Here is a 24,459-nt window from a genome sequence, read left to right as displayed (position 1 = left end):
GATTCTGTACATCAGCCGGTTCTGAGCGACTGTTATATTTTTAAAATGCCAAGGTGCCTTCAGATCCATTATTTTTTTTCCCTCTGCAGTCATATTTTAATATTCATGTGTCTGTATAATGATTGTGTTGCAGGTCTGTGTTTTATTGGTTGTTGTCTCCCCTTTTCCTGCCCTCTACACTCCCACTTTTCCACAGCTTTACACACGCATTTCCTCAGACTTTTCCAGCTCTGAGATGTGAACGACCAACTAAAACAGGGGGTTTCGTGACACTTTAAGGTTCTTTCGTGTCAATGTCATCTTTGGTTTGCTCACTGGGACAAATGTGGTTCATTGTGTTCAGGTGTTTCGTGTGTGCTTAATAGTGTCTGTGTGTATATTTAGTCCTCATGCAGGGCCGTACACACCATTGAGGTCCAGACCTTGGTCATTTTTCGGTGATGTATAGACCTTATGCGCCAGAGAAACAAGCGCACAGCATCTTTAGAATATTGTCTTTGAACTTCTGTTTTTGCGGTCGCTCTGTATATTTTTTATGGCATCGCTGTCGAGGAGTAATTAGCTGGTGAAGTGGATTTACTTATTGTAGAGTTAATGAAAGTTATCATGAGCATGGTAATGTTTTAAGCAGATGTCATTTTACATTTTGGGAAATACAAACATTGAGTTGAAAGCATTTATGAACATTTCTGATTCTGATGTCACCAAAACATTGTTCTGCCTCTACAGTAACTGAAATAACTAGATGTACCGCATCGTGGTACAAAATATGACCGCCGCTCAGGCCTGCACTGGCTTTCCACAAAAATAAATTACGTGGAGTAATTTGGCTGTATTGCGTGTTTATGTATATACCTAAAAAAAGTAATAGTATGTGCATGTCTGTCTGTGTGTGTGTGTGTGTGTGTGTGTGTGTATGTGTGTGTGTTTGTGTATGTGTGTTTCTGTGTGTGTGTGTGTGTGTGTGTGTGTGTGTGTGTGTCTGTGCGTGTATGTATGTGTGCGTACATGTGTGCGCGTGTGTGTTTGTGTGTGTGTGTGTCTGTGCATGTGGATTTGTATGTGTGTGTATGGGTGTGTGTCTGTGCGTGAGGATGTCAGTGTGTGTGCATGCTTGCGTTTGTTTGTATTCCTGCATGTGTGTGTGTGACAGTATCATCCTAAACCAGCAACCCTTCGCTCAACAGCACCATCTACAGGCCGATGAGTGTACAGTCACTAAATGTGCACATAAATGAATTTATTTTATACTCCCCCATGGATGAAATTCTACAAAACTTAGCAGAGAATACCCCCAGAGGTTGTCAAGTTAATCATACACATGAAATATGGTGCAGTTCTGAACATCTCCACTGAAGATAGGGGCGATTAAAGCAGAATAATATTGCATTTTCATTTTTTATGGGAGGGGCGCAAATCACAAATGAGTGATTATGGGCTAGGTTGATGTGCCATAAAAATTTCTTCATCCTCGGTGCCACGGTCCAGGTAGTTATTTTTCCGTAGAAGTCTAGTGGGGCTACATGCCCACCAAATTTCATGTTCCCCGGTGCTTCGGTGTCCCTGGTATCGTTGACGAAAAATTTACGGGGGCCCCAGCGCGGGGAGGGGGGAGTGGCCCCCGGGGACCAAACGAAATTTTTCCGTAAAAGTCTAGTAGACGAACATACCATAAAAATTTCTTCATCCTCGGTGCCACGGTTCAGGTAGTTATTTAGGAAAAACTGCATTTTTTTGGGTTAAGGGGGGCCCAGCGCGGGGGGGGGAGTGGCCCCCGGGGACCAAACGAAATTTTTCCGTAGAAGTCTAGTGGGGCTACATGCCCACCAAATTTCATGTTCCCCGGTGTTTCGGTGTCCCTGGTATCGTTGACGAAAAATTTACGGGGGCCCCAGCGCGGGGGGGGGAAGTGGCCTCCGGGGACCAAACGAAATTTTTCCGTAGAAGTCTAATGGGGCTACATGCCCACCAAATTTCATGTTCCCGGTGCTTCGGTGTCCCTGGTATGGTTGACGAAAAATTTACGGGGGCCCCAGCGCGGGGGGGGGGAAGTGGCCCCCGGGGACCAAACGAAATTTTTCCGTAAAAGTCTAGTAGACCAACATACCACAAAAATGTCTTCATCCTCGGTGCCACGGTTCAGTAGTTATTTAGGAAAAACTGCATTTTTTTGGGTTTGGGGGGGCCCAGCGCGGGGGGGGAGTGGCCCCGAGCGGGGGGGGAGTGGCCCCCGAGGACCAAACGAAATTTTTCCTTAGAAGTCTAGTGGGGCTACATGCCCACCAAATTTCATGTTCCCCGGTGTTTCGGTGTCCCTGGTATCGTTGACGAAAAATTTACGGGGGCCCCAGCGCGGGGGGGGGAAGTGGCCCCCGCGGACCAAACGAAATTTTTCCGTAAAAGTCTAGTAGACCAACATACCATAAAAATGTCTTCATCCTCGGTGCCACGGTTCAGGTAGTTATTTAGGAAAAACTGCATTTTTGGGGGTTTGGGGGGGCCCAGCGCGGGGGGGGGAGTGGCCCCCGGGGACCAAACGAAATTTTTCCTTAGAAGTCTAGTGGGGCTACATGCCCACCAAATTTCATGTTCCCCGGCGTTTCGGTGTCCCTGGTATCGTTGACGAAAAATTTAAGGGGGCCCCAGCGCGGGGGGGGAAGTGGCCCCCGGGGACCAAACGAAATTTTTCCGTAAAAGTCTAGTAGACCAACATACCATAAAAATTTCTTCATCCTCGGTGCCACGGTTCAGGTAGTTATTTAGGAAAAACTGCATTTTTTGGGGTTTGGGGGGGCCCAGCGCGGGGGGGGGGAGTGGCCCCCGGGGACCAAACGAAATTTTTCCGTAGAAGTCTAGTGGGGCTACATGCCCACCAAATTTCATGTTCCCCGGTGCTTCGGTGTCCCTGGTATCGTTGCCGAAAAATTTACGGGGGCCCCAGCGCGGGGGGGGAAGTGGCCCCCGGGGACCAAACGAAATTTTTCCGTAAAAGTCTAGTAGACCAACATACCATAAAAATTTCTTCATCCTCGGTGCCACGGTTCAGGTAGTTATTTAGGAAAAACGGCATTTTTTGGGGGTTTGGGGGGGCCCAGCGCGGGGGGGGAGTGGCCCCCGGGGACCAAACGAAATTTTTCCTTAGAAGTCTAGTGGGGCTACATGCCCACCAAATTTCATGTTCCCCGGTGTTTCGGTGTCCCTGGTATGGTTGACGAAAAATTTACGGGGGCCCCAGCGCGGGGGGGGGGGAAGTGGCCCCCGGGGACCAAATGAAATTTTTCCGTAAAAGTCTAGTAGACCAACATACCACAAAAATTTCTTCATCCTCGGTGCCACGGTTCAGGTAGTTATTTAGGAAAAACTGCATTTTTTTGGGTTTGGGGGGGCCCAGCGCGGGGGGGGGGAGTGGCCCCCGGGGACCAAACGAAATTTTTCCTTAGAAGTCTAGTGGGGCTACATGCCCACCAAATATCATGTTCCCCGGTGCTTCGGTGTCCCTGGTATCGTTGACGAAAAATTCAGTAAGGTGACGAAAAAAATAAAAAAATAAAACTTTGACAATCCCTATATGACCGCTTTCGCTAGCTACGCTAGCGGCGGTCATAATTATTGACCCATGATCCAACTGTCTGTCTTAACCAAATATTTAAAGCTTGATATCACGTTTTAATTGTATGTTTTTAATTTGCTGTTTAATTTTATTACTTTAAATTGTTGTGGCTCTGTGTGACGCTGAGGAAAAAACTGCTCTGACTCAAACAAGTGAGGAAATATTATCATCAGCTAACATTACAACTAAAAGTAAAGTAATATTATAAATAAATGAGCAATACTCACATCAGTGTGTTGAGTTGACAGTGTTTATCCTGCAGTAGAGCAGCGATCTGATTCACTCCTGTGTCTCCTAGTTCATGTTCACTCAGATTCAGCTCTTTCTGGAGAAACGGGTTTTTACCCACAACTCTATTCGCATACTGACAGGCTTCCTCTGCAGCAGGACTCAAAAACCTGCAGAAGAGTCAATTCAGTTCTCAACTAAATGTCTGTTGCACTACAAAAATGATTGATACGATAAAATTTTTTTTCTTTGAATATTTAAATACAGAAATAAATATCAATTTAAAAGAAACTAGAGCGACACTCAGTCCTAAAACAAACTCATAAGAACAGAAACGTCTCACAGAGCAGAAGGGCAAAAGCTCAGTAGATCATGGTTTTCAGTGTGAATACAGAGTGTGAAATTAAGATCTTTCTGGCTTTTAAGCAGGAGAAGTGAGAAACGTCAGCACAGAGAAAACTGGCTTGTGAAACTGCATGTTTGTGAATATCTGGAGACTCATAGACCTGCTGTAGAGAGATGCAGTGAATCTGGGCTTGATGGAAAAGTATTGTGTTCAGAAAACTATTTCGCTAAAAGGATATCTAGAATTTTGATGAGAAGTGTGCACAAAAATAAAATTGTGCAATTCAATTATCAAGGTATACTCCAGAATAGCAGCCCATATACTGACCCATAATGTCTATTTGACCTTTAGCTCGTATCACAACTAAACTGTGTTGACGTTTATCATCATCATGACAGAACCTGCAGCATCTGATCTGATCTTGATCATTTTGATGCAGCTAATTGTCAAGCTAAAATAATATATCAGTTATAAATATTTAGCCTCCATATAACTAATTTAGTTCATTATTTGATCCCGTCTCACCTCAGTGTCTTCAGTTGACAGTCTGGATCCTGTAGTAAATCATTGAGCTTCTTCACTCCTGATTGTCCAGGATCATTTCCTGTGAGATCCAGCTCTATCAGGTGTGAAGGGTTTGATCTCAGAGCTGAAGCCAGAGCTGTATAACCTTCTTCTGTCACACTGCAGTTAGAGAGTCTAGAACAGGAATGAAAGCATTCAGCTAATTAATCCGTTAAACCCCGAACAATATAAATCCTTAAACTTGAATTTTATTTTGTTCTTTGTACAAATGCATTGAAATTTAGATGCAAAAACTGACAATTGAATATGGAGGCAAACAAAAGGCACATAAATCTTTAATATGTTAGACATCAACATCACTTTCGAGATTACAATTATCTAAAACTGTGTAAGCCCGTTTATCCGTCCAAATGGGGGTTTCCGCCAGAACGGGTGAAGGTCTCTGAGTGTTACTGTCTTTCCGCGTGGCAAAGTAATTTAATTCCATTTAAGCTTTTATCTGACTCCATTTTATATCTGACTCCATTTTATCACAACCTCGAATTTAAGTTAGATTGCCAATTGGTCAATTATATTGAGTGGGGTTCGCCAGGGTTCGATTTTAGCTCCTATTTTATTCTCTCTATATATGTTACCTCTTGGGTCTATTTTTCGGAAACACAATATGTCTTTTCACTGCTACGTGGATGACGTACAGATTTATTTTTCGGTAAAACAGTCAAATAGTAATACTTTCGGTAACCTATTAGCTTGTATTCAGGAGGTGAAAGACTGTTTGGCAGCTAATTTTTTTAAACTAAATGAAGAGAAAATTGAGGTTATAGTTTTCGGCCCCAATTCCCACTTAGTGTCCGAGCGACTAAAAGATACCCCCCTGGCAGTTGCAATCTCTGAAAAGGTTAAAAGCCTTGGTTTTATCTTGGACTCTGAGCTAAAAATGGATAAACAAATAAATTCTGTGGTTAAATCTAGTTTTTTTCACTTAAAGCTCTTAGCAAAAACCAAACCATTTTTATCTCCAACAGATTTTGAGAGAGCTATTTCTGAGGTCGTTTTCTCTAGAATGGATTATTGTAATTCACTGTATGCTGGGATTGATAAAAAAGCTCTGGCACGCTTGCAAAACATACAAAATGCTGCAGCCAGATTGATTAAGTCAGCGAAGAGAACGGATCATGTTACACCTTTATTGAGATCCTTAAATTGGCTGCCAGTCGAGTATAGAGTGCATTACAAGATCATTGTTCTGGTTTTTAAAGCACTACATAATTTGGCACCACCATACCTTTCTGAGTTGTTGTCTGTATATATTCCGTCCAGGTCATTGAGATCGGAAAATTTAAATCTCCTTGTGACTGTAAGAACAAATTTTAAGCGTAAAGGTGACAGAGCGTTTTCTCGAGTTGGTCCTATACTGTGGAATAACCTCCCACACTCTGTCAGATCAGCAAAGTCGTTGGCTGTGTTTAAGTCGTTGTTAAAAACCTACTTATTAGATGTAGCATGGGGGTCAGTCTGAAGTGGCTTGGCCCTTTGTGTGAAAGTGATATAGTATGTAGCTGTCTCCTGTCTTATGTTTACATTCTATTGCTTGTTTGTATGTAATTTTTAATTGTTTTATTCTACTGTTTGTGAAGCACCTTGGGCAACGCCTGTTGTATTATGTGTGCTATATAAATAATAAAAAACAAACAAAAAAACAATTATATAATAGTTTAGCAATACATTTAATTGTTCTATTTAACTCTTTACTAATATTTTACCCGCTCATATTAGGAAGCTATGTCGCTCAGAGGTCCTCACGCCTTGTTTAATGTGGGTCTCACGATCACAATCTCGCCAGCTTCGGTCACTAAACAGAGGTAATTGCTATATACCTGAGATCGGTCGCATTCACGCTTACACAATCAAAGATACTTTGGTATAGCCCCCTGTGATTGCATACACTTGAAATTAAAGTAAAGTTTACTTCAGTAGAGGTATGGCCACTACTACAGATATAAGTCAACCAACTTTACTTGTCTGGTTTCCCACGTACACTTATCTAAAGTAACATTAAATTAAAACAGAGGTAAGACACACCTAGATTTAGGTTGGTCAAGCAGCACTTTTGCTGCCCTAAAGGCAAATTCACTTCTTGTCTTTGCAAAACACGTACACTTGAATTAGCGCCAAAATATTAGTCGTCACTAATCTGACGCAAAACTTGCGGTAACATAAGAATCTGTTTAATTCAGCTCTCTCAGGTGTGATGGGTTTGATTTCAGAGCTGAAGTCAGGATGAGACTCTGTTTCTCTGTAATACTGCAATCACTCAGACTGAAGACAGAGAAATAACAATAGTTCACATCTATGATAATAATAATAATAATAAATTTTATTTGTAACGCACTTTACATCAATTCAATGACCTCAAAGTGCTACAATGCACATAAAACAACAAACTTTATACTTTAAACTTTAAAACTTGCATAAACGTAAAACCGAGACATAAAAATAGGACTTTTAGCCATAGGCTTTTCTAAAAAGATGAGTTTTAAGTCCTTTTTTAAAAGAGTCAACAGTCTGTGGGGCCCTTAGATGGACAGGGAGAGCATTCCACAGACTGGGTGAAGCTGAACAAAAGGCGCGATCGCCCATAGTTCGAAGCCTTGTCCTCAGAGGCTGGAGGAGGTTGGCCTGTCCAGAGCGGAGATGGCGTGAGGAGGAAAGGGGGGTGATGAGTTGTTTGAGATATAAGGGGGCAGTGCCATGGAGGCACTGATGGGTCAGAAGGCAAACTTTGAATTCAATCCTGTACTGGACAGGAAGCCAGTGCAGTGATTTGAGGATGGGTGTGATGTGGTGGTACTTCCGCACCCCCATCAGGATCCTGGCAGCACAGTTCTGAATGTACTGCAACTGCTGGATGTTCTTACTTGGGATCCCGATGAGGAGTGCGTTGCAGTAGTCCAACCTGGAGGAGACAAAGGCGTGGACAAGTTTTTCTGCATCAGGGAGAGTGAGTATGGGGCGAAGTTTTGCAATATTCCTGAGGTGAAAGAAGGAGGTTTTGCAAAGCTGTTTAATGTAGGCCTCATAGGTCAAGTGAGGATCCATTCTAACACCAAGGTTTGTGACTGATGATGAAAGATGGATGTCGTGGCCGGAGAAGGTGATGCTGGTGATGGTGGATGCCCGGGTCTGGTGTGGAGTGCCAACAAGAATGGCTTCCGTTTTTGAGCTGTTGAGTTGTAGAAAGTTAGCCATCATCCACGCCTTTATCTCCTCCAGGCAGGTAGAAATTGTGGAAAGGGCTGCAGAGGGGTTAGGGTTTGTTTTGATGTAGAGTTGAGTGTCATCAGCGTAGCAATGGAAAGATATTCCATGCCGGCTGATGACATGACCAAGGGGGAGCATGTACAGCGTGAAGAGGGTGGGGCCAAGGACTGATCCTTGAGGGACACCACAAGTGACAGAGTGTGTGTCCGATTTAGCACCACCCAGGGAAACATACTCTGTTCTGTCCGTGAGATATGATGTAAACCAAGCCAAGGTAATATCAGAGAGTCCAATGTCGGAGTGGAGGCGGTGTAGAAGGATATGGTGGTCCACGGTGTCAAATGCTGCAGTGAGATCGAGAAGGATGAGAAGTGATGGAGATCCAGCATCAGCCGTCATCAGTAGGTCATTGGTGACCCTGACCAAGGCAGTTTCTGTACTGTGGCCAGAGCGAAAACCAGACTGGAACTTCTCATAAAGACTGTTAGTTGTGAGGTGGTTGTGGAGTTGGGCAGAAACGACCTTTTCCAACACCTTTGACAGGAAAGGGAGGTTGGAGATGGGGCGGTAGTTAGCAGGGACTTCGGGGTCAAGGCTGGGCTTTTTGAGTAGTGGCTTGATGACCGCTTTTTTCAGAGACGTGTGGACATGGCCGGACCGAAGAGACTGATTGATGATATTGGTGATCATAGGACTTATTGCAGAGGAGTGACTTTTTATCAGGGCTGAGGGAAATGGGTCCAGATCACAGGTGGATGGCTTCATCTTCCTTAGCAGGACTTCAATCTCATGCTGAGTGATATCCGTGAAACAGCAGAGGAGCTGGGTAGTCCCAGAATGAGGATCAGTGGATATTACAGGGGGTGTAGAAAAACTAGGGAGAAGAGGGGGGGAAGGCGGGGGAGCAGATACAGCGAGGGAGTGGAGGGCGGGGGGGCTGGAGAGAAAGGAGTGTATCTTTTCTACTTTTGTTTTAAAGAATCGGATGAAGCTGTTGCACCGCTCCTGCGTGTTATCTAAGTGTAGGGGAGTCTGGGGTTTGAGGAGATGATTTATAGTTGAGAAAAGTTGCTTGGAGTTTCCAGGGCTATTGTTGATTATGTTGGAGTAGAACCGGGATCGTGTGTCACTGAGGGACTTGCTGTAGGCCTTCTGATGTTCCCGGTAGGCTAGCTTGTGAACAGCGAGTCCTGAGTCCTTGAAACGCCGTTCGAGGACACGCCCTGTTCTCCTCTGTAGCCGCAGCTCCCTAGTGTACCAGGGGGCTGAGCGTGTGAAGGTGACGGTTCTGGACTTGACTGGGGCATGGCGGTCCAGGAGTGAGCTGAGTGATGAATTGTAGAAATCCACAGATTTAGTGACTGAAAGGGGGTTTGCAGCAGAGAGATGGCGGAGGTCAGTAGTCAGGGTGACTGGGTTGATATTTTTAAGGTTCCTAAAACTGATTTTTCTGCCGGGCTTACTGATGGGGGACAGAGTGGGTAGCTCCAATGAGATGGCCTTATGGTCGGACACGCCCAGATCGTGCACCGAGAGATTGCTGATGGAGGTAGAGTTGGTGATCAACAAATCAAGAGTATGGCCTCTGGAGTGTGTTGGGACATTGACATGTTGGGTGAAATTGAGACTGTCAAGAAGATTATTGAATTCAGCTACAGAATAGGAAAGGGGGTCGTTTACATGGATATTAAAATCACCAAGTATGATGATATTCCCTGGGGTTGTGTAGAGTGTGGTGAGAAGATCATGCATCTCGGAAATGAAAGCTGATGATCATCTTATTGAAGAGCTACAGCAGCATTTAGTTTCCAATAGTCTGTTCTGAAACCCAGTCACACTAGTTCTGTGTGCTGGAAGACACTGTTTCTTCTCTTTCATTTTCAACTATTTATTTGACGTCTCTCTTCTTTATTCTCTGTTGAAAAGGTAGATTTCTGCATGTACACAATCAGTACATTGTATCAAATGCTGAAAAAATTAAATAAAAATCTAGATAAAAACACATAAAAATGTGAGAAATAGGGGAAACCCAGAAAGTGCACTGCTATAAACAATGAAACATAAGCCCTGCTGTCTTCAAATAAATAAACTTCAGTCACACTGTAATTGCTGTACAGTATAATGATACTAACTCTAGTTTCTCCAGCTTGAATTGTGGGTTCATCAGTAGATCACTGAGGTTTTTCACTCCAGAGTCTCCTAGTTTATTCCAGCTCAGGTTCAGCTCTCTCAGGTGTGACGGGTTTGATTTCAGAGCTGAAGTCACATCAGAACAACCTTCATCTGGCATATCACAGGAGCTTAAACTACATTAGCAGAGAGAGAGCAGAAAAGAAAAATCTTTATTCTGTAAAGTCACATCATCTTCATCAGCAAATCAACAGAGGAAGAGAGATCTTCATCTTTATTTCACCAGATCACAAAATACTAAGGTGAAAATGTTTACACAAATATAATGTGAACTCAGACTCACTGTCAGATATTGTGTATAAAGTGTTTTAGTTTAAACTATTGAATTGATTTTAAGCATTTTGATTCTTGTATGTGAATGTGACTGACCTCAATCTCTCCAGTTTACAGTGTGAATCCTTCAGTACGGCACATAAGTGCTTCACTCCTGTGTTTCCTAGTTTATTCCAGCTCAGGTCCAGCACTCTCAGGTGTGATGGGTTTGATTTCAGAGCTGAATTCAGGATGAGACTCTGTTTCTCTGTAATACTGCAATTCCACAGACTGAAGACAGAAAGATAAAAGAAAAATAATCAGATTTATGATGATCAACTAACGTGTTTAGCTTCATCCAGCAGACTTTTGCTGACAAATAAACAGGGATATCCAGGTTCAGGTAACACAGAGAAAGACTACACATTGTTCATTTAAATATACTACCAACATTGTAACAATACAAAGGTTGTCTTGATCTATGTATGTTAGTTTACACATTCATTTCACATTGATTGATTGATTGATTGAAGTCTTTATTTCGAACATGAGAGAAGAATATGTAAAATAAAATACAAAAATGTTTAAAGCATTTTTTTTTTTTTTTTAAATAAAAGAAAAAAAAAGAGAAAAAATAACATCAGATAAGCCGTAACAAATTACAATTTGTTTTTTTGTTTTTTTTTTGTTTTTTTTTCTGTGTGAACATACTTCTATCTCATGTGCGAAAAGGAGTAGGAAGAAGCTAAACTTATGTACTCCTACCCCTTTAATTCTTACATTCCTTTAAATAACAATTGATAACATCATTTTTAAAGGGCCATGAAACCCCCTAGAACACATTTTTTGAGATGTGAACAGATATGTACAGGCTGCACATCACTGAAAATAATAAGTATTACAAATGAGAGGAAATTGGTTATTTGTATTATTGGTTTTTCTGAGCAATTTGGTTCTTCCGGGCTGAAAAGTAAAGTGGAAGCGACGTCATGGTATCTGAGGTAGAAGTGTGCTTTCGGAGCGTGTGATTGGCTGAATTTGAGGTTGAAGCATGCTTTTGGAGCGTGTGATTGGCTGAACGTGAGGTGGATCATATAGTTCATATATGGACCAGAGCAAGCGCTTTTTATGTTTTTATGGACATATTTCATATACTCTAGTGCTCTAAACATGAACCAGCACCGCTCTTCTTCAAATTAAATATATGTGCAAATAAAGACACTGATAGAGCCGTACATCTGATCATGAATGATACACAGAACACAATGATGTAGACGACAATTAAAAGAACAATGGACAAAAAAGTAACTATGTCTTTATTATTTCTGTGTTAACCCCCTGAGGTCTACGGTATCGCCGGCGATACCAGCTCGCTTTTTTTTTATTAGTGTAAAAGAAACTCATAAATACTCTGTTGACTTTGATTTTCCATAGGAGTTTCATACATCAATCGATTCTGTTAAATGTGTATTATTTTTGTGTATACTCACAATAAAAACAAAGTGTTGTGCTTTTTGCCAAATAAAGAAAAATAAACACGAAGCGAGTTCTGCCTTCTCTCTGCCAGTGAAGTCCATTCTGAAACGCGTCCGAAAATTAACAATAACTCAGCGAATACTCAGTCAAACAGACATACAGACACACAGGCATGAAGCTTGAATTCTCTTCTTTTAAATGAAGTAATTTATATAAAAAGCTAATATTCTCATCTTGTGAAATCTGTATTTAAAGAGAGCGATTCCAGTCGAGCTCATCTCATCTCATTACGTTATAATCGGCCACGCCCACGGAGAGCGCGCGCTATTCAAACGCAAATGGCTGAGGCAATCCTGTGAACGCCCCCATCAGCTCGAGAAAACACACAAGTTTATTTAGATCATTGTTTACACCGTCTTGCAGCGCTGTGAGGAATAATACTAATGGAAAATGTCCCTCAGAAGTGCGGGTATATCGAGGAGCGAGCTGAGGAATACTGTAAGTTTTTTCCTTCTCACGTGAATTTCTTCACGTGGGTTTCTGTTTATGAATGAATAAACGGCAGAGATGCGCGCTGTTTACCACAGCTGGCAAAGACAGTTTAAATTTAAATCGCGTGTGTGAATGAATGATGATGTTTTAGCAAACTGCATTGCTATACTGAGATAAGTAAACATCGACTGAATGTTGAAATAAAATGTAGGCTATTTGTATAAGCAACGTATTAACCTGTTAACCCTCACCAGTGCGTCGGCGCACTGAAGCGTTTTTTTATTTATTTAGTTCAAAGTTACTATCAGATTAAATGTTTTACCTTGACAAACTATACATCATTAAAAAGATATAAGACTCAAGTTTCAGTATTTGACAACTATTGTATTCTGAGAAACTTATAGTGACAGTTATGTCTTATTTTGTGTCAGGAGTTATGAAATTGAAAAATGCGTCGATCCCTTTAATATGAATTATGACCGTCAGTTGGTCCATTCAGAAAAAAAAACTCCGTGCTGTTGTCATGACAGTGCTATACAAAACAACGTCCCTCAGGACTTTTAGCTCAAAAATGTGCAGACTTGGAGAAAAATTGATATATTCTCATAGATTCACATCATATTTCTATAGACAGGAATAATATTTATTGAATTTATACCCAAATGCGTCGATGTAATCATTATGAGCGCTTCTTACTGAGATGTGCTGTGTTTTCAATTCATACCTATAGCCTGAGGGCGCTATATGCACAAAAATACTCCATATATGGAACATGAAGAAGAGACATAATCATGTGACCTTCAAGGACGTCACTGATAGCAGCTACACACAAAGCTAACACAGAGATCGCTGTAATATGCAGATATAGACGTTTTGAAGACAATAAACATGATTGCAAATGATATTTGATATTTGAGTGTTCTTCAAGCAATGCCAGGTATTTTTATAATAATAGATTATATTTATAATGTAATGCTAATCGATATAGACTTTATCATCGTGCATACTATAAATAATATATTTTCTTTCTGATTTTTTTTTTATCTGAAGCCAAATTAGATCACAGAAGATTATTTAAAACAATCGACTTGCGTTATAAAATAAGTTTGAAGCACAAACATAGTTTTAATCTCATAAATGGTCGTGTATTGATGGTGTGCTAAGCTAACATGCTAGCTAGCTCAGGTGCACCTGTCACCTAGAAGTTATTCTTTTATGGGGGTTTTTTCTAAATAGTAATGCTTTTCTGAAATGTTTTAGTGCATTTGATACAGTTTCAAATATAAGTGAGAACTTTGATAAAATAAATTAGGGACTGAAACCCTATGAATAGCCTGTGAATAGCCAGTCGTTAGTAACTATAATGCAGACAAAAGATATGCATATTTAGATCCATAACCAGGCTGGAGAGGTGTGTGAATGTGTACTGGGGAGACTGAGACTGAATGGGGCTCGTTTGCACCACAAAACAATAGAGACAATAGACTGAATAGATGACTTAGATGATGACTAAACATCAGTAGCATTTTTAGAGTCTAATCAAAATAAAGTAATTTGACATGATCTTGAAAAACATTTAACCAAATACAGAGTTTTAGACTTATCATTTTCAGATTTTAAATATAACATGGTCACACATATGGCTTTAGCTGCAGTGCATTTCTAGATTGCTCCAGGGCCCACTTCAATTTTATTTTCATGAATATGTTTAATAAAAATACATTTCTAATAACTTTACAAAACTTTGAAGCTATTTAAAAAATGTTTTTTTCATTATGACAATAATTAATTCTACATTTACAATAAACTACCAGGTGTCAGCTTTCAAATGAGATCATACTTGTGCTTTTAGTGCAAAGGGTTCATGAACTGTATCTGTTTCAGTTTGGGTATGTCATTTCTGGGGATTTTTCAAAAGTGGCGTTGCAGCTTAACAGGTTAAACTGCAAATTAACAATATGCCCTAATATTTCATGAAAACAACGTTACAGTCAGACGAAATATGAAAGACAACATTTTGTTGACTAGATTTGGGTACAGTTTTTACTGTAGAATATACTGCCACATCAAATAAGCTTTTGTTTAGCAATTTCTATATATAAAATACTATTTTTGTCAAAAATAAAGTCATCAACTAAGATGTTAGCTGTGCCAATGTTGGTTATATTCAAACTAATGAATACATAGATAAAATGTAGGCCTATAGGCCTAATCATTTTTTTTACAAAGAAAGAGTACACTTGAAATATTGTTGAAATTGTAATTATTGTTGTAATTGTAACCGTTTTAATAAAATAGCAAAACATATTTACAAGATAGATGTAAGCAAAATCTTAAATGGTCAATATAAGTCTTCTTCTAAATATATCTTTTGTCCTTGCATTGTGGCTCAGTCAGTGTCACACCTGAGTGAATGGCTAATTATGCAGAGTGGGTGTATTCTAAGGTGTAAACCACTCCTCGTTCACGCCCCCTCGCATATTGGCTATCCAAGCAAAACCTGTTTTACATCAATTTAAATCAATGTATGGTTTTATGTGAACGATAAAGCAAGACTATTTTCACATAATTTTGAAGAAAAAACTATAGGCGACGACATCCATTAGTCAAAAGTCTTATTGCCACATATTTAGTATGTGTTTTGTGGCCTTATTTCAAAAACTTTAATTTTTAGTTTTTTCGATAACCACGCATAAACATTATTCTCTCAAAAATGAAAACATGTACATACATGTGGCTCACATATTATTGTAGTCCTGTTTGTGCTATATAGAGTGAATTTACACCTTTGCCATTAATATGTTTATAAGCAACTGAAAAAAGCACAAATGTCAGAGCATGTCAGAACACCCCCAGGGCCCAAAAAAACGCTCAGACTCCAGAGGGTTAAACTGATGCGTGTCGTTTGTTCAGACTCAGAGACTATAGTGCTCATAAATGTAATGCAAATATTATTAGATCTTTTAAACATTCTTCCACAATTCTCCCTCGTTCTTGTGAGTGTGTTATATAGGGTTATATTTTTTAAATGCATCAAGGTGCCTTCAGATCCTTTTTTTTTTTTTTTCTCTGCAGTCATATTTTAATATTCATGTGTCTGTATAATGAGTGTGTTGCAGGTCTGTGTTTTATTTGTTGTTGTCTCCCCTTTTCCCGCCCTCTACACTCCCACTTTTCCACAGCTTTACACGCACATTTCCTCAGACTTTCCAGCTCTGAGATGTGAACGACCAGCTAAAACAGGGGGTTTCATGACACTTTAAGGTTCTTTCGTGTCAATGTAGACTGGGAAGATTTTAAAACGAGCCGTTCATTCATAAATACACAAGATCGCTGTGAAAATGCAGACCGGAAGTCAAAAGACAACGAGCGCAGCTGAAAAGAGGCTATATATGGTCTATATCAGAGATGGGAAGTAACGAAGTACAAATACGAGCTGCGTCGAGACGCGGTGGGAACGCCCTGCGTGATTGCGTCGTGAAGCACATGTATAATCAGTCCAATGGAAAGACGAGACGGCATAGGCGGGTGACGTCATCGACCAGGAAACTATAAGGCAGCCCAGCTGACACAGATCGCGTTAGCTTCTGTGCCTTCAGCAAGCGATCTGTGTATTCTGTCCTTGTCATATTTATTGTTGTCTGTCAAGTTGCAATATATATATATTATGGCAAAAGAGAGCAAGCAAGCGTTGTGTTGTTCCCTACCCACGTTATATCACGGGTGGGGACACACACTTCAGCAGCTTTGTGTTGCTTGTTTGGGAGTGGAGCATGCCAACAGTCAGTTCTCGAGGGGGCTGACTGTGAGCATTGCGAGAAGCTGTCCGTGAGGACGCTCTGCTCCCGCCGGCTGTTCTTCAAGGAGGACGGTTCGGTGCGCGCGCCCCGAGGCGCGGGTCCCGCTGCTGCCGAGGCACGGCGTCGACGCGCATCTCGGGGATCGCAAATGGTTCTAACAAACACCTGTTAGATTCAGTGCTTTATCTCGGGGAGAAGCACGCTCTGCGGTTTCTCCTCCCCGGGATGAGGCACTCATGCTGCGATTTCCAGTTCCGAGGAATTGGTATCGTTAGTGTTTTTGTTTAAATAAATAAATAAATAAAAAATCAAAATAAGGCAGATGTTTATGAGTTTTCAATAAATAAATAAGTCAGCTTATAACTCTGTTGAATAAAGAGGAGCTTCTAAAAGGAGGTTTTATCTAGTGCTGTTGCTAAGTTAAATATTACTGGCCAGCCGAACATATATGAGAGTGAAAATATATGGAAAACTATAAATCTCAGCCTCCTCGTCGGGGAGTGCCGTTTTTTCCCTATCTCCACACTGAGGTATCGAGATCGTGGAACAGTTTCTATTTATGTGTTTTATCCCTAAACTTCTACTATAGTAATGTTATGGGTATTAAGAATCATGGTATGACAGTGCCTCAGGTTAAAGAGACGCTTGCGAGCTATCTCGCTCCCGTGTTGGTGTCATCATAACCCCGACGTTACCCACCAGCCATCATAAATAATAGATAAATATTATTAGGCAGCACTGGTAGGTAAAGTATATAAGGACATGGATGAGTGTGAGGATGTAACAGCACTGACGCTATTCGAGAATTGCGTCGCGCAACAGATAAACTATACCAGGGAGGCACGGTTTCGAGAAATCGTTTCTCCTCGGCGTCCTCTGGGTGGCGACTCTCTGAGGAGGGTCGCAGCGCGGCCAGTTCGGTTGTTTCCTGCTGGTGGCCACGGAGTGATATATTTATATGTATATATATATATGTATATGTTTTTTCTGATGTAAAGAAAAAAGTAAGATAAAATATGTCTGTTCTTCTGGACGCTCCGCTTTCAAAAAACGAAGAAATAAACTCTTCAGCGGTGTTCCAGAGGTTTCTTCCTCACCGATCTAATGTTCCTGAGACTGCTGGGCGGGAGCAGTCTCAGCATACTTAAGCTCCTCGCAGCATAGAGTGCGGCAAAACAGAGTTTCGCCATTCGGGCTCATCCACAATCGAGGGGGACCTGGGTGGCGGTCGCAGTCTAGCCAGTTAGAGATATGCAAGATCTGAGGACTGTTTTATCTCTAAAATAGCTTGGAAGAAGAAGCCCTGATGCCGAGGCTACAGGCTTCTGAGGGTGGTCCCCTCCGGGGTAGGGACGGTTTTGAGAAATCGTTTCTCCTCGGCGCCCTCTGGGGTGCGACTCTCTGAGGAGGGTCGCAATGCTGCCAGTTCGGGTTTCCTGCCGGTTCGCCGTTTCAGGACACCGAGGTGTCAGCGTCCCCAAACGATCCTCTGAGGAGGGACGTAGAGCAGTCAGTTCGGTTTCCCTGCCGGTTCGCCGTTTCAGGGCGCTGAGGTGCCTGCTTTTTCCAACGATCCTCCGAGGAGGGTCGTAGGAACAAAGCTAGTTAGAGATAGGCAAGATCTGAGGACTGTCGTTATCTCTAATAAAACTTAGAAAATAAGTCCTGACGCTGAGGCTATCAGGCTTCTGAAGGTTCCTCCGGGGTAGGGACGGTTTTGAGAAATCGTTTCTCCTCGGCACCCTCTGGGGTGCGACTCTCTGAGGAGGGTCGCAGCGCTGCCAGTTCGGTTGTTCCCTGCCGGTTCTCCGTTCATGGCACCGAGGTGTCAGCGTCCCCATACGATCCTCCGAGGAGGGCCGTAGAACGGTCAGTTTGGTTGTTCCCTGCCGGTTCGCCGTTTCAGGGCACCAAAGTGACTGTTCAACCAAATCCAGAGGCCATTCTCGAGAGACTGGTTCCCCTAGTAGAATTTCTGGCAGCGTGGAAACTACTGCCACATATTTCTCAGTGGGTCCTGCACACTATAGAAAAGGGTTTCAGAATTCAGTTCGGTTCTCATCCGCCCAGATTTCTAGGGGTCCTCCCCACAGTGGTGGACCCCGAGCAGGCTCTGGTTATGGAGCAGGAAGTACTGACACTTCTGCAAAAGGAGCTATAGAAGGGGTTCCTCCTCCCAGCAGACAGCCAGGTTTTACAGCCATTACTTCATTGTTCCGAAAGAGGAGCAGGGGTTGCGTCCTATTCTAGACCTGCGTCAATTAATCAGCAGGTTTCAGAATCTCAAGTTCAAAGTATGCTTACGCTAAATATGATTGTGTCACAGACTCAGTCCGAGGACTGGTTTGTCACAATAGACTTGAAGGACGTGTACTTCCATGTATCTATCCATCCTCATCACAGGAGGTTCCTGAGGTTTGCTTTCGGGGGCGAAGCATATAGTATCAGGTTCTTCCCTTCGGCCTAGGTTTATCACCCCACACCTTTACAAAATGCGTGGATGCAGCTCTGGCTCCTCTGAGACTCCAGGGCATTCGCGTATTGAATTATCTCGACGATTGGTTGATTTAGCTCAGTCCGAGCAGATGGCAGTTCGGCATCGAGATGTCGTTCTGTCTCACATAAAGAGGTTGGGGTTGCGGCTCAACTCCAAAAAGAGTGTGCTCCTTCCAGCTCAGAGGACCACTTTTCTGGGTGTTTTATGGGATTCGACAATATGCAAGCACGTCTGTCTCCTGCACGTATTTCTGCGATTCTCACAGCCGTAAATGGGGTAAAGCTAGGCCAGTCACTCACTGTGAAACAGTTTCAGAGACTGTTGGGGCTCATGGCAGCTGCGTCCAAGTAATCACTTTTGGCCTTCTGCACATGAGACCTCTGCAGTGGTGGCTCAGGACCAAGGGGTTTTCTCCGAGGGGAAATCCGTTTCGCATGATCAAGGTCACGCGGCGATGCCTTCGTGCCTTGGTCATGTGGAAGAAACCTTGGTTCCTCGCCCAGGGCCCAGTGCTGGGGGCTTCTTGTCGACGCGTAATGCTTTCGACAGATGCTTCCCTCACAGGATGGGGGCGGTCATGAGTGGCCGCTCGGCGATAGGTCTTTGGGACCATCAATGTTCTTGGCACATAAATCGGCTAGAAATGATGGCGGTATTTCAAGCTCTCAAATACTTCCTGCCAGACCTGAGAGGTCACCATGTGCTTGTCCTTCTGGACAACACTCTGATGGTCTCGTATATCAGAGCAGATATCCTGTTGAGGCAGGGGCTGAGGCCCGGGGAATGTAGACTTCACCCCGAGGTGGTGGTGCTCCTTTGGGAGAACTTCGGTCAAAACTCAAGTCTACCTTTCGCATCGTTTTATACAACGCATTGCTCTATGTGGTTCTCCCTGACGCATCCAGCTCTGCTTGAACTGGATGCAACATATTAGGTGTGGTTGAGGCTACACCTGTACGCATTTCCCGATATCTTTGCTCCCGGGAGTTACTCTCATCCGGAGTTATGGATACTGTGGGCTCGGCCTCTGAGGGGGCCCAGCTCATAGATTCAGGTCTCTCGACTGAGGTCGTGGAGACCATACTCCAGTCTAGAGCTCCCTCCACGAGAAGACTGAATATGCATTGAAGTGGAAACTGTTCTCTGCTTGGTGCAGAGAACGCCTTCTGAATCTTGCTATCTGCCCTATGGTACAGTACTTGATTTCTGCAATGAATGTTTCTTTGCTGGGTTATCTCTGAGGAGAGATCCTTATTTCATCTTCTCCGTGGTACATGAGGCTGAGGCCTGCACGCACTTGGATTTGCACCTGGTATGGTGATAGTCTTTCCTCACCCCTTGCCGGGTTGTATTCCTAGGTCCCTACTAAATTTGTGGGTCATTTGTGCTGCAGGCCTTCTGTCCTCCACCTCCAGATCAGGAAAACTTAATCTGTTATGCCCTGTCCGGGCTTTGGATGCTTATGTCCACAGAGCTGCCCTGTGGCGTATATATAAGAGCACTTATTTGTCTGCTTCGGGTTACCTAAGATAGGTTGCCCTGCATCTAAACAGATAATGAGCAAGTGAGTAGTTGAGGCTATCTCACTTGCTTATGAAGCGGCCGGACAGCCTTCTCCTTTGGCTGTCCCGGCCCATTCTACCAGGAGTATGGCTGCCTCTAAGGCTTTACTATCAGGAGTTTCACTCTATAACATCTGTAATGCGGCAGGCAGGTCCTCACCGCTTCCATTTGTTAGATTTTATGACTTGACCTAGGCTCCACTCCAGGGCCTAGGGTGCTTGTTTCCTAGTGTGCGCATGGTCTTCATACAGAACAGGCATTTGTCATATGACGTAGTGGGTAAAGGGTTCCCACCGCGTCTCGACGCAGCTCGAGTTCTCTTGAAAGGGAACGTCTCAGGTTACGTATGTAACCCTGGCTCCCTGAGAGGGAACGAGACGCTGCGTCGCCTTGCCATACTCCCTGCATGCCTGTGATCGACTTGCTTCAGGCTTTTTCAGAAGCTAACGCGATCTGTGTCAGCTGGGCTGCCTTATGACGAGAGACGTCATAGGCGGGTGACGTCATCGACCAGGAAACTCCTGGTCGATGACGTCACCCGCCTATGACGTCTCTCGTCTTTCCATTGGACTGATTATACATGTGCTTCACGACGCAATCACGCAGGGCGTTCCCACCGCGTCTCGACGCAGCGTCTCGTTCCCTCTCAGGGAACCAGGGTTACATACGTAACCTGAGACGATTTTTCAGATATTTTTACTTTACCATTTATTTTTGTGCTGACTTTTTACTTTTACTCCTTACATTTTAACATGAATATCGGTACTTTCTACTCCTTACATTTTACAAAATTGGCTCGTTACTTTAGTTTCAAATAATTTCAGTGGAGTTACCATTATTATTTTTCACATCATCAATCCTTCGCTGGGAGTTTGATTGACAGGCGATCTGACCAATCATAATCTGCCATTTTGTCCGCCAAAGCAGTCAGGAGAGTTAGTAGATTAACATGGGAGGATTTAAACTTGAAAAACAAAGTGTCTTTTCGCGTAAAAACAACATTCCTTCTTACAGGCGCGCTGGAAGCTGTTTCATGCGAGGGGGGCTGAGTGCTGGTTTGGAAAATATGTGACATCATTATGTTGTGGCTGACGACAAGACATGAAATTTCACTGTACTGTATACGTGTTGTATCCATTAAAGAAAACATATTTAGTTTCATATTTATGTTTAAATATTATAGGCTAATGTTATTTTTTAATTTAATCAATGTTGATTATTGAAAGTGAGCATGCAGCATTAGAAAGACATGATACATCATGGGCTGCACAATATGTCTGGAGACATGGAGTGGGTAAGACATGATTTTGACCACTTCATTGAGTTTAGTTTTGTAGAAAGACTCTTTTTAAAAGATTTCATTTTGTATTAATTGTATCTTAATTTTGATCAATGTTTTATCAACCAATTGCCTGTATTTAATAAATAAGAAGCAAACATATAGCAGACAATGTAATAAGGCGCCAGCACGATCACTTACTTGCATTGCACGTGAACTGGAGGGCGCCGAAACTCAGCTTGTGCCAAGTAATAGAATATAGGCTATCTATTATAGAAAGCTTGAAATGTCTACTTTTTAACGAAACTATTCAAAACGAAAATAAATAGGCTACTCTCTGATTATGTAATCCATATGAAATGTGCATTTCTCTCTGGCGTTCATGGCGAGTCCGCATCGTCAACTTCATCTTTGCAGCGACACAGAAAGCACCAGTTTATTAATAAACAATTAAATATCTCCTTGCTATTTTTGACACATTCATTATCATTACTTTTGCCGGTTCTTTGTGGCAAGCTTTATGCGTGCGGTCGTGCGCTTGAGTAAGGCTAGATTACGTAAACGCTCATTATCCTGTATAGCCTATTTAAGTAATTAAATTAATATAAAGGGGCAAATTTTCCACTAATGGCTTAACTGAACAACTACTAGTCGACTAGAAAAAAACTTTAGTCGGAGGCATCCCTTATTCCACGTTTTGGTACCAGCTGCCATTCTGGGTTGAGCGAGCGACCCTGACCGGATTGAGCGAGCGGAGCGGAATATTCAGAAATGCGCTCGATCTCCGCTCACATGCTCTGATCAGAACAAAGCATGACAAATTCAAACTTTATTTAATTTTCTCCGTAGCTTGAACACTCACTACCTTAGGCATTAGAGCGTTAGTTAACGCTGTCCATTGATGCCCACTTTATTTCACATTTTAAGTACAATATTATGATAGTCCACAGCCCCCCACCAGGGGGTGCTGATGCTATGACGAGGCGGCTCCTTCCCGCGCTACTGCCTTCTTATGTTCATTAATGTTTATTTGATGCTATAAATTAACTAGAAGGAAGAGATGATCGGTTCACGAGCAGCTTTATCTGAGACTCTACAGCAATCTGTCACGACACATTAAAGAGCCACAAAACGGTATTATTTAAATTTCTTAAAAATTACTAAATTTGAAAGGTGAGAATTTGTTTCATATAAAAAATAACCTGGTCTGTCCTGTCTGTCAGCACCTTGTCAGTGTCCTCTCTGCTCCACGATGTATTTTTCACTGCGTGAGAACATGGTGTGGCATGAGAGCGGTGTCGCTTGTCGGACATAGCAACTAAAGGGAATGGAAGGGAATGGTTTGGGACCGTTCGCAAAGACCGGTTCGCGAACGGTCATTTGGATGGGAATATACGTTGCACTTGACCCATCACTACAAGACGACTCGACAAATTCGGCGGCATTCATTCGCGGAAAAATCATTACATACATGTAGATTCCTTTATGTTAAGGGGAAGATTAAAAAGAGAAACTGGATCTGTGAATTCTCACAGAATCACAATTGAATTCACAATTGAATTCATATGTTGCTACTCAGTCAGAATCTCATTAACCTGGGGCCTGTACCATGAAGGTAGCTGAACAAACTCGGGGTTACAGGATTAGTTTTGAGTTGACAAAACCAAACCGATGCAATCAGGCTTTATTGGTACCATGATGCAGCTCATCAACTTTCTCTGTCAACTCAGGCTTTGATCCTCAAGCTATGATTACTCCACGCGCGCGTGCACATAAAAGAGTGACGTCGACACTGAACAACCAATCGCGGGTAGAGCGTGAGCGATATATTTTCTCGTGGAGGAGCAAGAGATAATCATTCAGAATTACGATGAATTTAAATATGTATTTCAAGCTCGAAACAATACGTCTCTGCTGCCAAAGCAAGAGGAGACTGTTGGAGAAAGATTGCTGATTGTTAATGTGTAAGTTAAACAAATACGTTCTATATTTATGTAAAATTATGTATGTATGTGTAGCCTATATGTGTAATATAGCCTATAGCCTATTTTTATAATATATAAAAAATGATACATGCACATTTTTTATATATTATAAAAATAGGCTATATTACACATAGGCTACACATACATATATACATCATTTTACATAAATGTAGAACGTATTTGTACTACTAAGAAAGCTAGGGAATCCTATCATAAGATTAACAGAATAATAATAAAGATTTTAAATAATTCTTAACATGTATTATATTGTATAGTACATTTGTGCAATTTGCTTTTTGAAAAAATAAAATAAAATGTGTTCATGTGATGCCACCCTATCAATATATCTTACCGGCAATTTTATAAAAGCCCTCTTTTATGGACATGGCCGATAAATGTCCGGGGAACACTATTAATGAAACTATTCATGTACTCCTGCAGAGCGAGGACCACCTTACGAATGGTTCGACAAACCGTGTTTTCCCCTAGCTTCTGTGCGTCCCCCACCGTGCAGGAATGTACCACTTGCAACAAAAAAAAAGTAACGCAATATTTGCGGTACAGTAAGTGCATGAATTCGATGTGTTAAATTCTTTATGTGCGGCTCAAGAAGTTCGTAAAGATAAGACATTCCTTCCGCGGAAAATCTGTATCTTTCATACAAATAACTATCAGGAAAGGCAAGGGGATTTTGTCTGGCTAAAAACTCTCTCTCTCTACGAAGTGCTCGTCAAACAATTTGCGCTGAGATGTCACAGGATTTGAAAGAAAAGGTGAAGTCATTGTAACAGACACTGGGAATAAGTTACGTCACCTATGTTTCTTTGCTCTCAGCTGATTGGTCAAACTTCAGTCTGAGATCTTGAATCCAGAACATAACCTGCCCCGGAGCAGGTTAGCCGTGCAGCGTAAGATACCATGGCAACGAACACCGATTCAAGCCAAGCTACTTTCA

At 42.2% G+C, this 24,459-nt stretch overlaps 1 protein-coding gene and 1 long non-coding RNA gene across 2 annotated transcripts in view; one reads left to right on the top strand and one right to left on the bottom strand.

The window, feature by feature from the left end:
* The window catches only part of LOC309501913 (NACHT, LRR and PYD domains-containing protein 3-like), a 105,753-nt gene that overhangs the window by 5,282 nt on the left and 76,012 nt on the right, over window positions 1-24,459 (bottom strand). The window contains exons 10-13 of the mRNA XM_082174178.1: window positions 10,530-10,703; window positions 10,103-10,276; window positions 4,710-4,883; window positions 3,838-4,008 (exon numbers count right to left, since the gene is read on the bottom strand). Of these exons, the coding sequence (XP_082030304.1) occupies window positions 3,838-4,008; window positions 4,710-4,883; window positions 10,103-10,276; window positions 10,530-10,703 (693 nt within the window). The remainder of the gene's footprint in view (window positions 1-3,837; window positions 4,009-4,709; window positions 4,884-10,102; window positions 10,277-10,529; window positions 10,704-24,459) is intronic.
* Window positions 40-22,526, top strand: LOC309502079. Its single transcript, XR_014207130.1, has 3 exons — window positions 40-633; window positions 15,645-15,831; window positions 20,919-22,526. It is a non-coding gene; the product is annotated as an uncharacterized lncRNA (long non-coding RNA).

Source organism: Leuciscus leuciscus (genome assembly GCF_965113295.1).
Source record: "Leuciscus leuciscus genome assembly, chromosome: 6".
Taxonomy (NCBI): Eukaryota; Metazoa; Chordata; class Actinopteri; order Cypriniformes; family Leuciscidae; genus Leuciscus; species Leuciscus leuciscus.
Note: the sequence above shows the minus strand (reverse complement) of the source record. Positions and strands in the feature narration are given on the sequence as shown.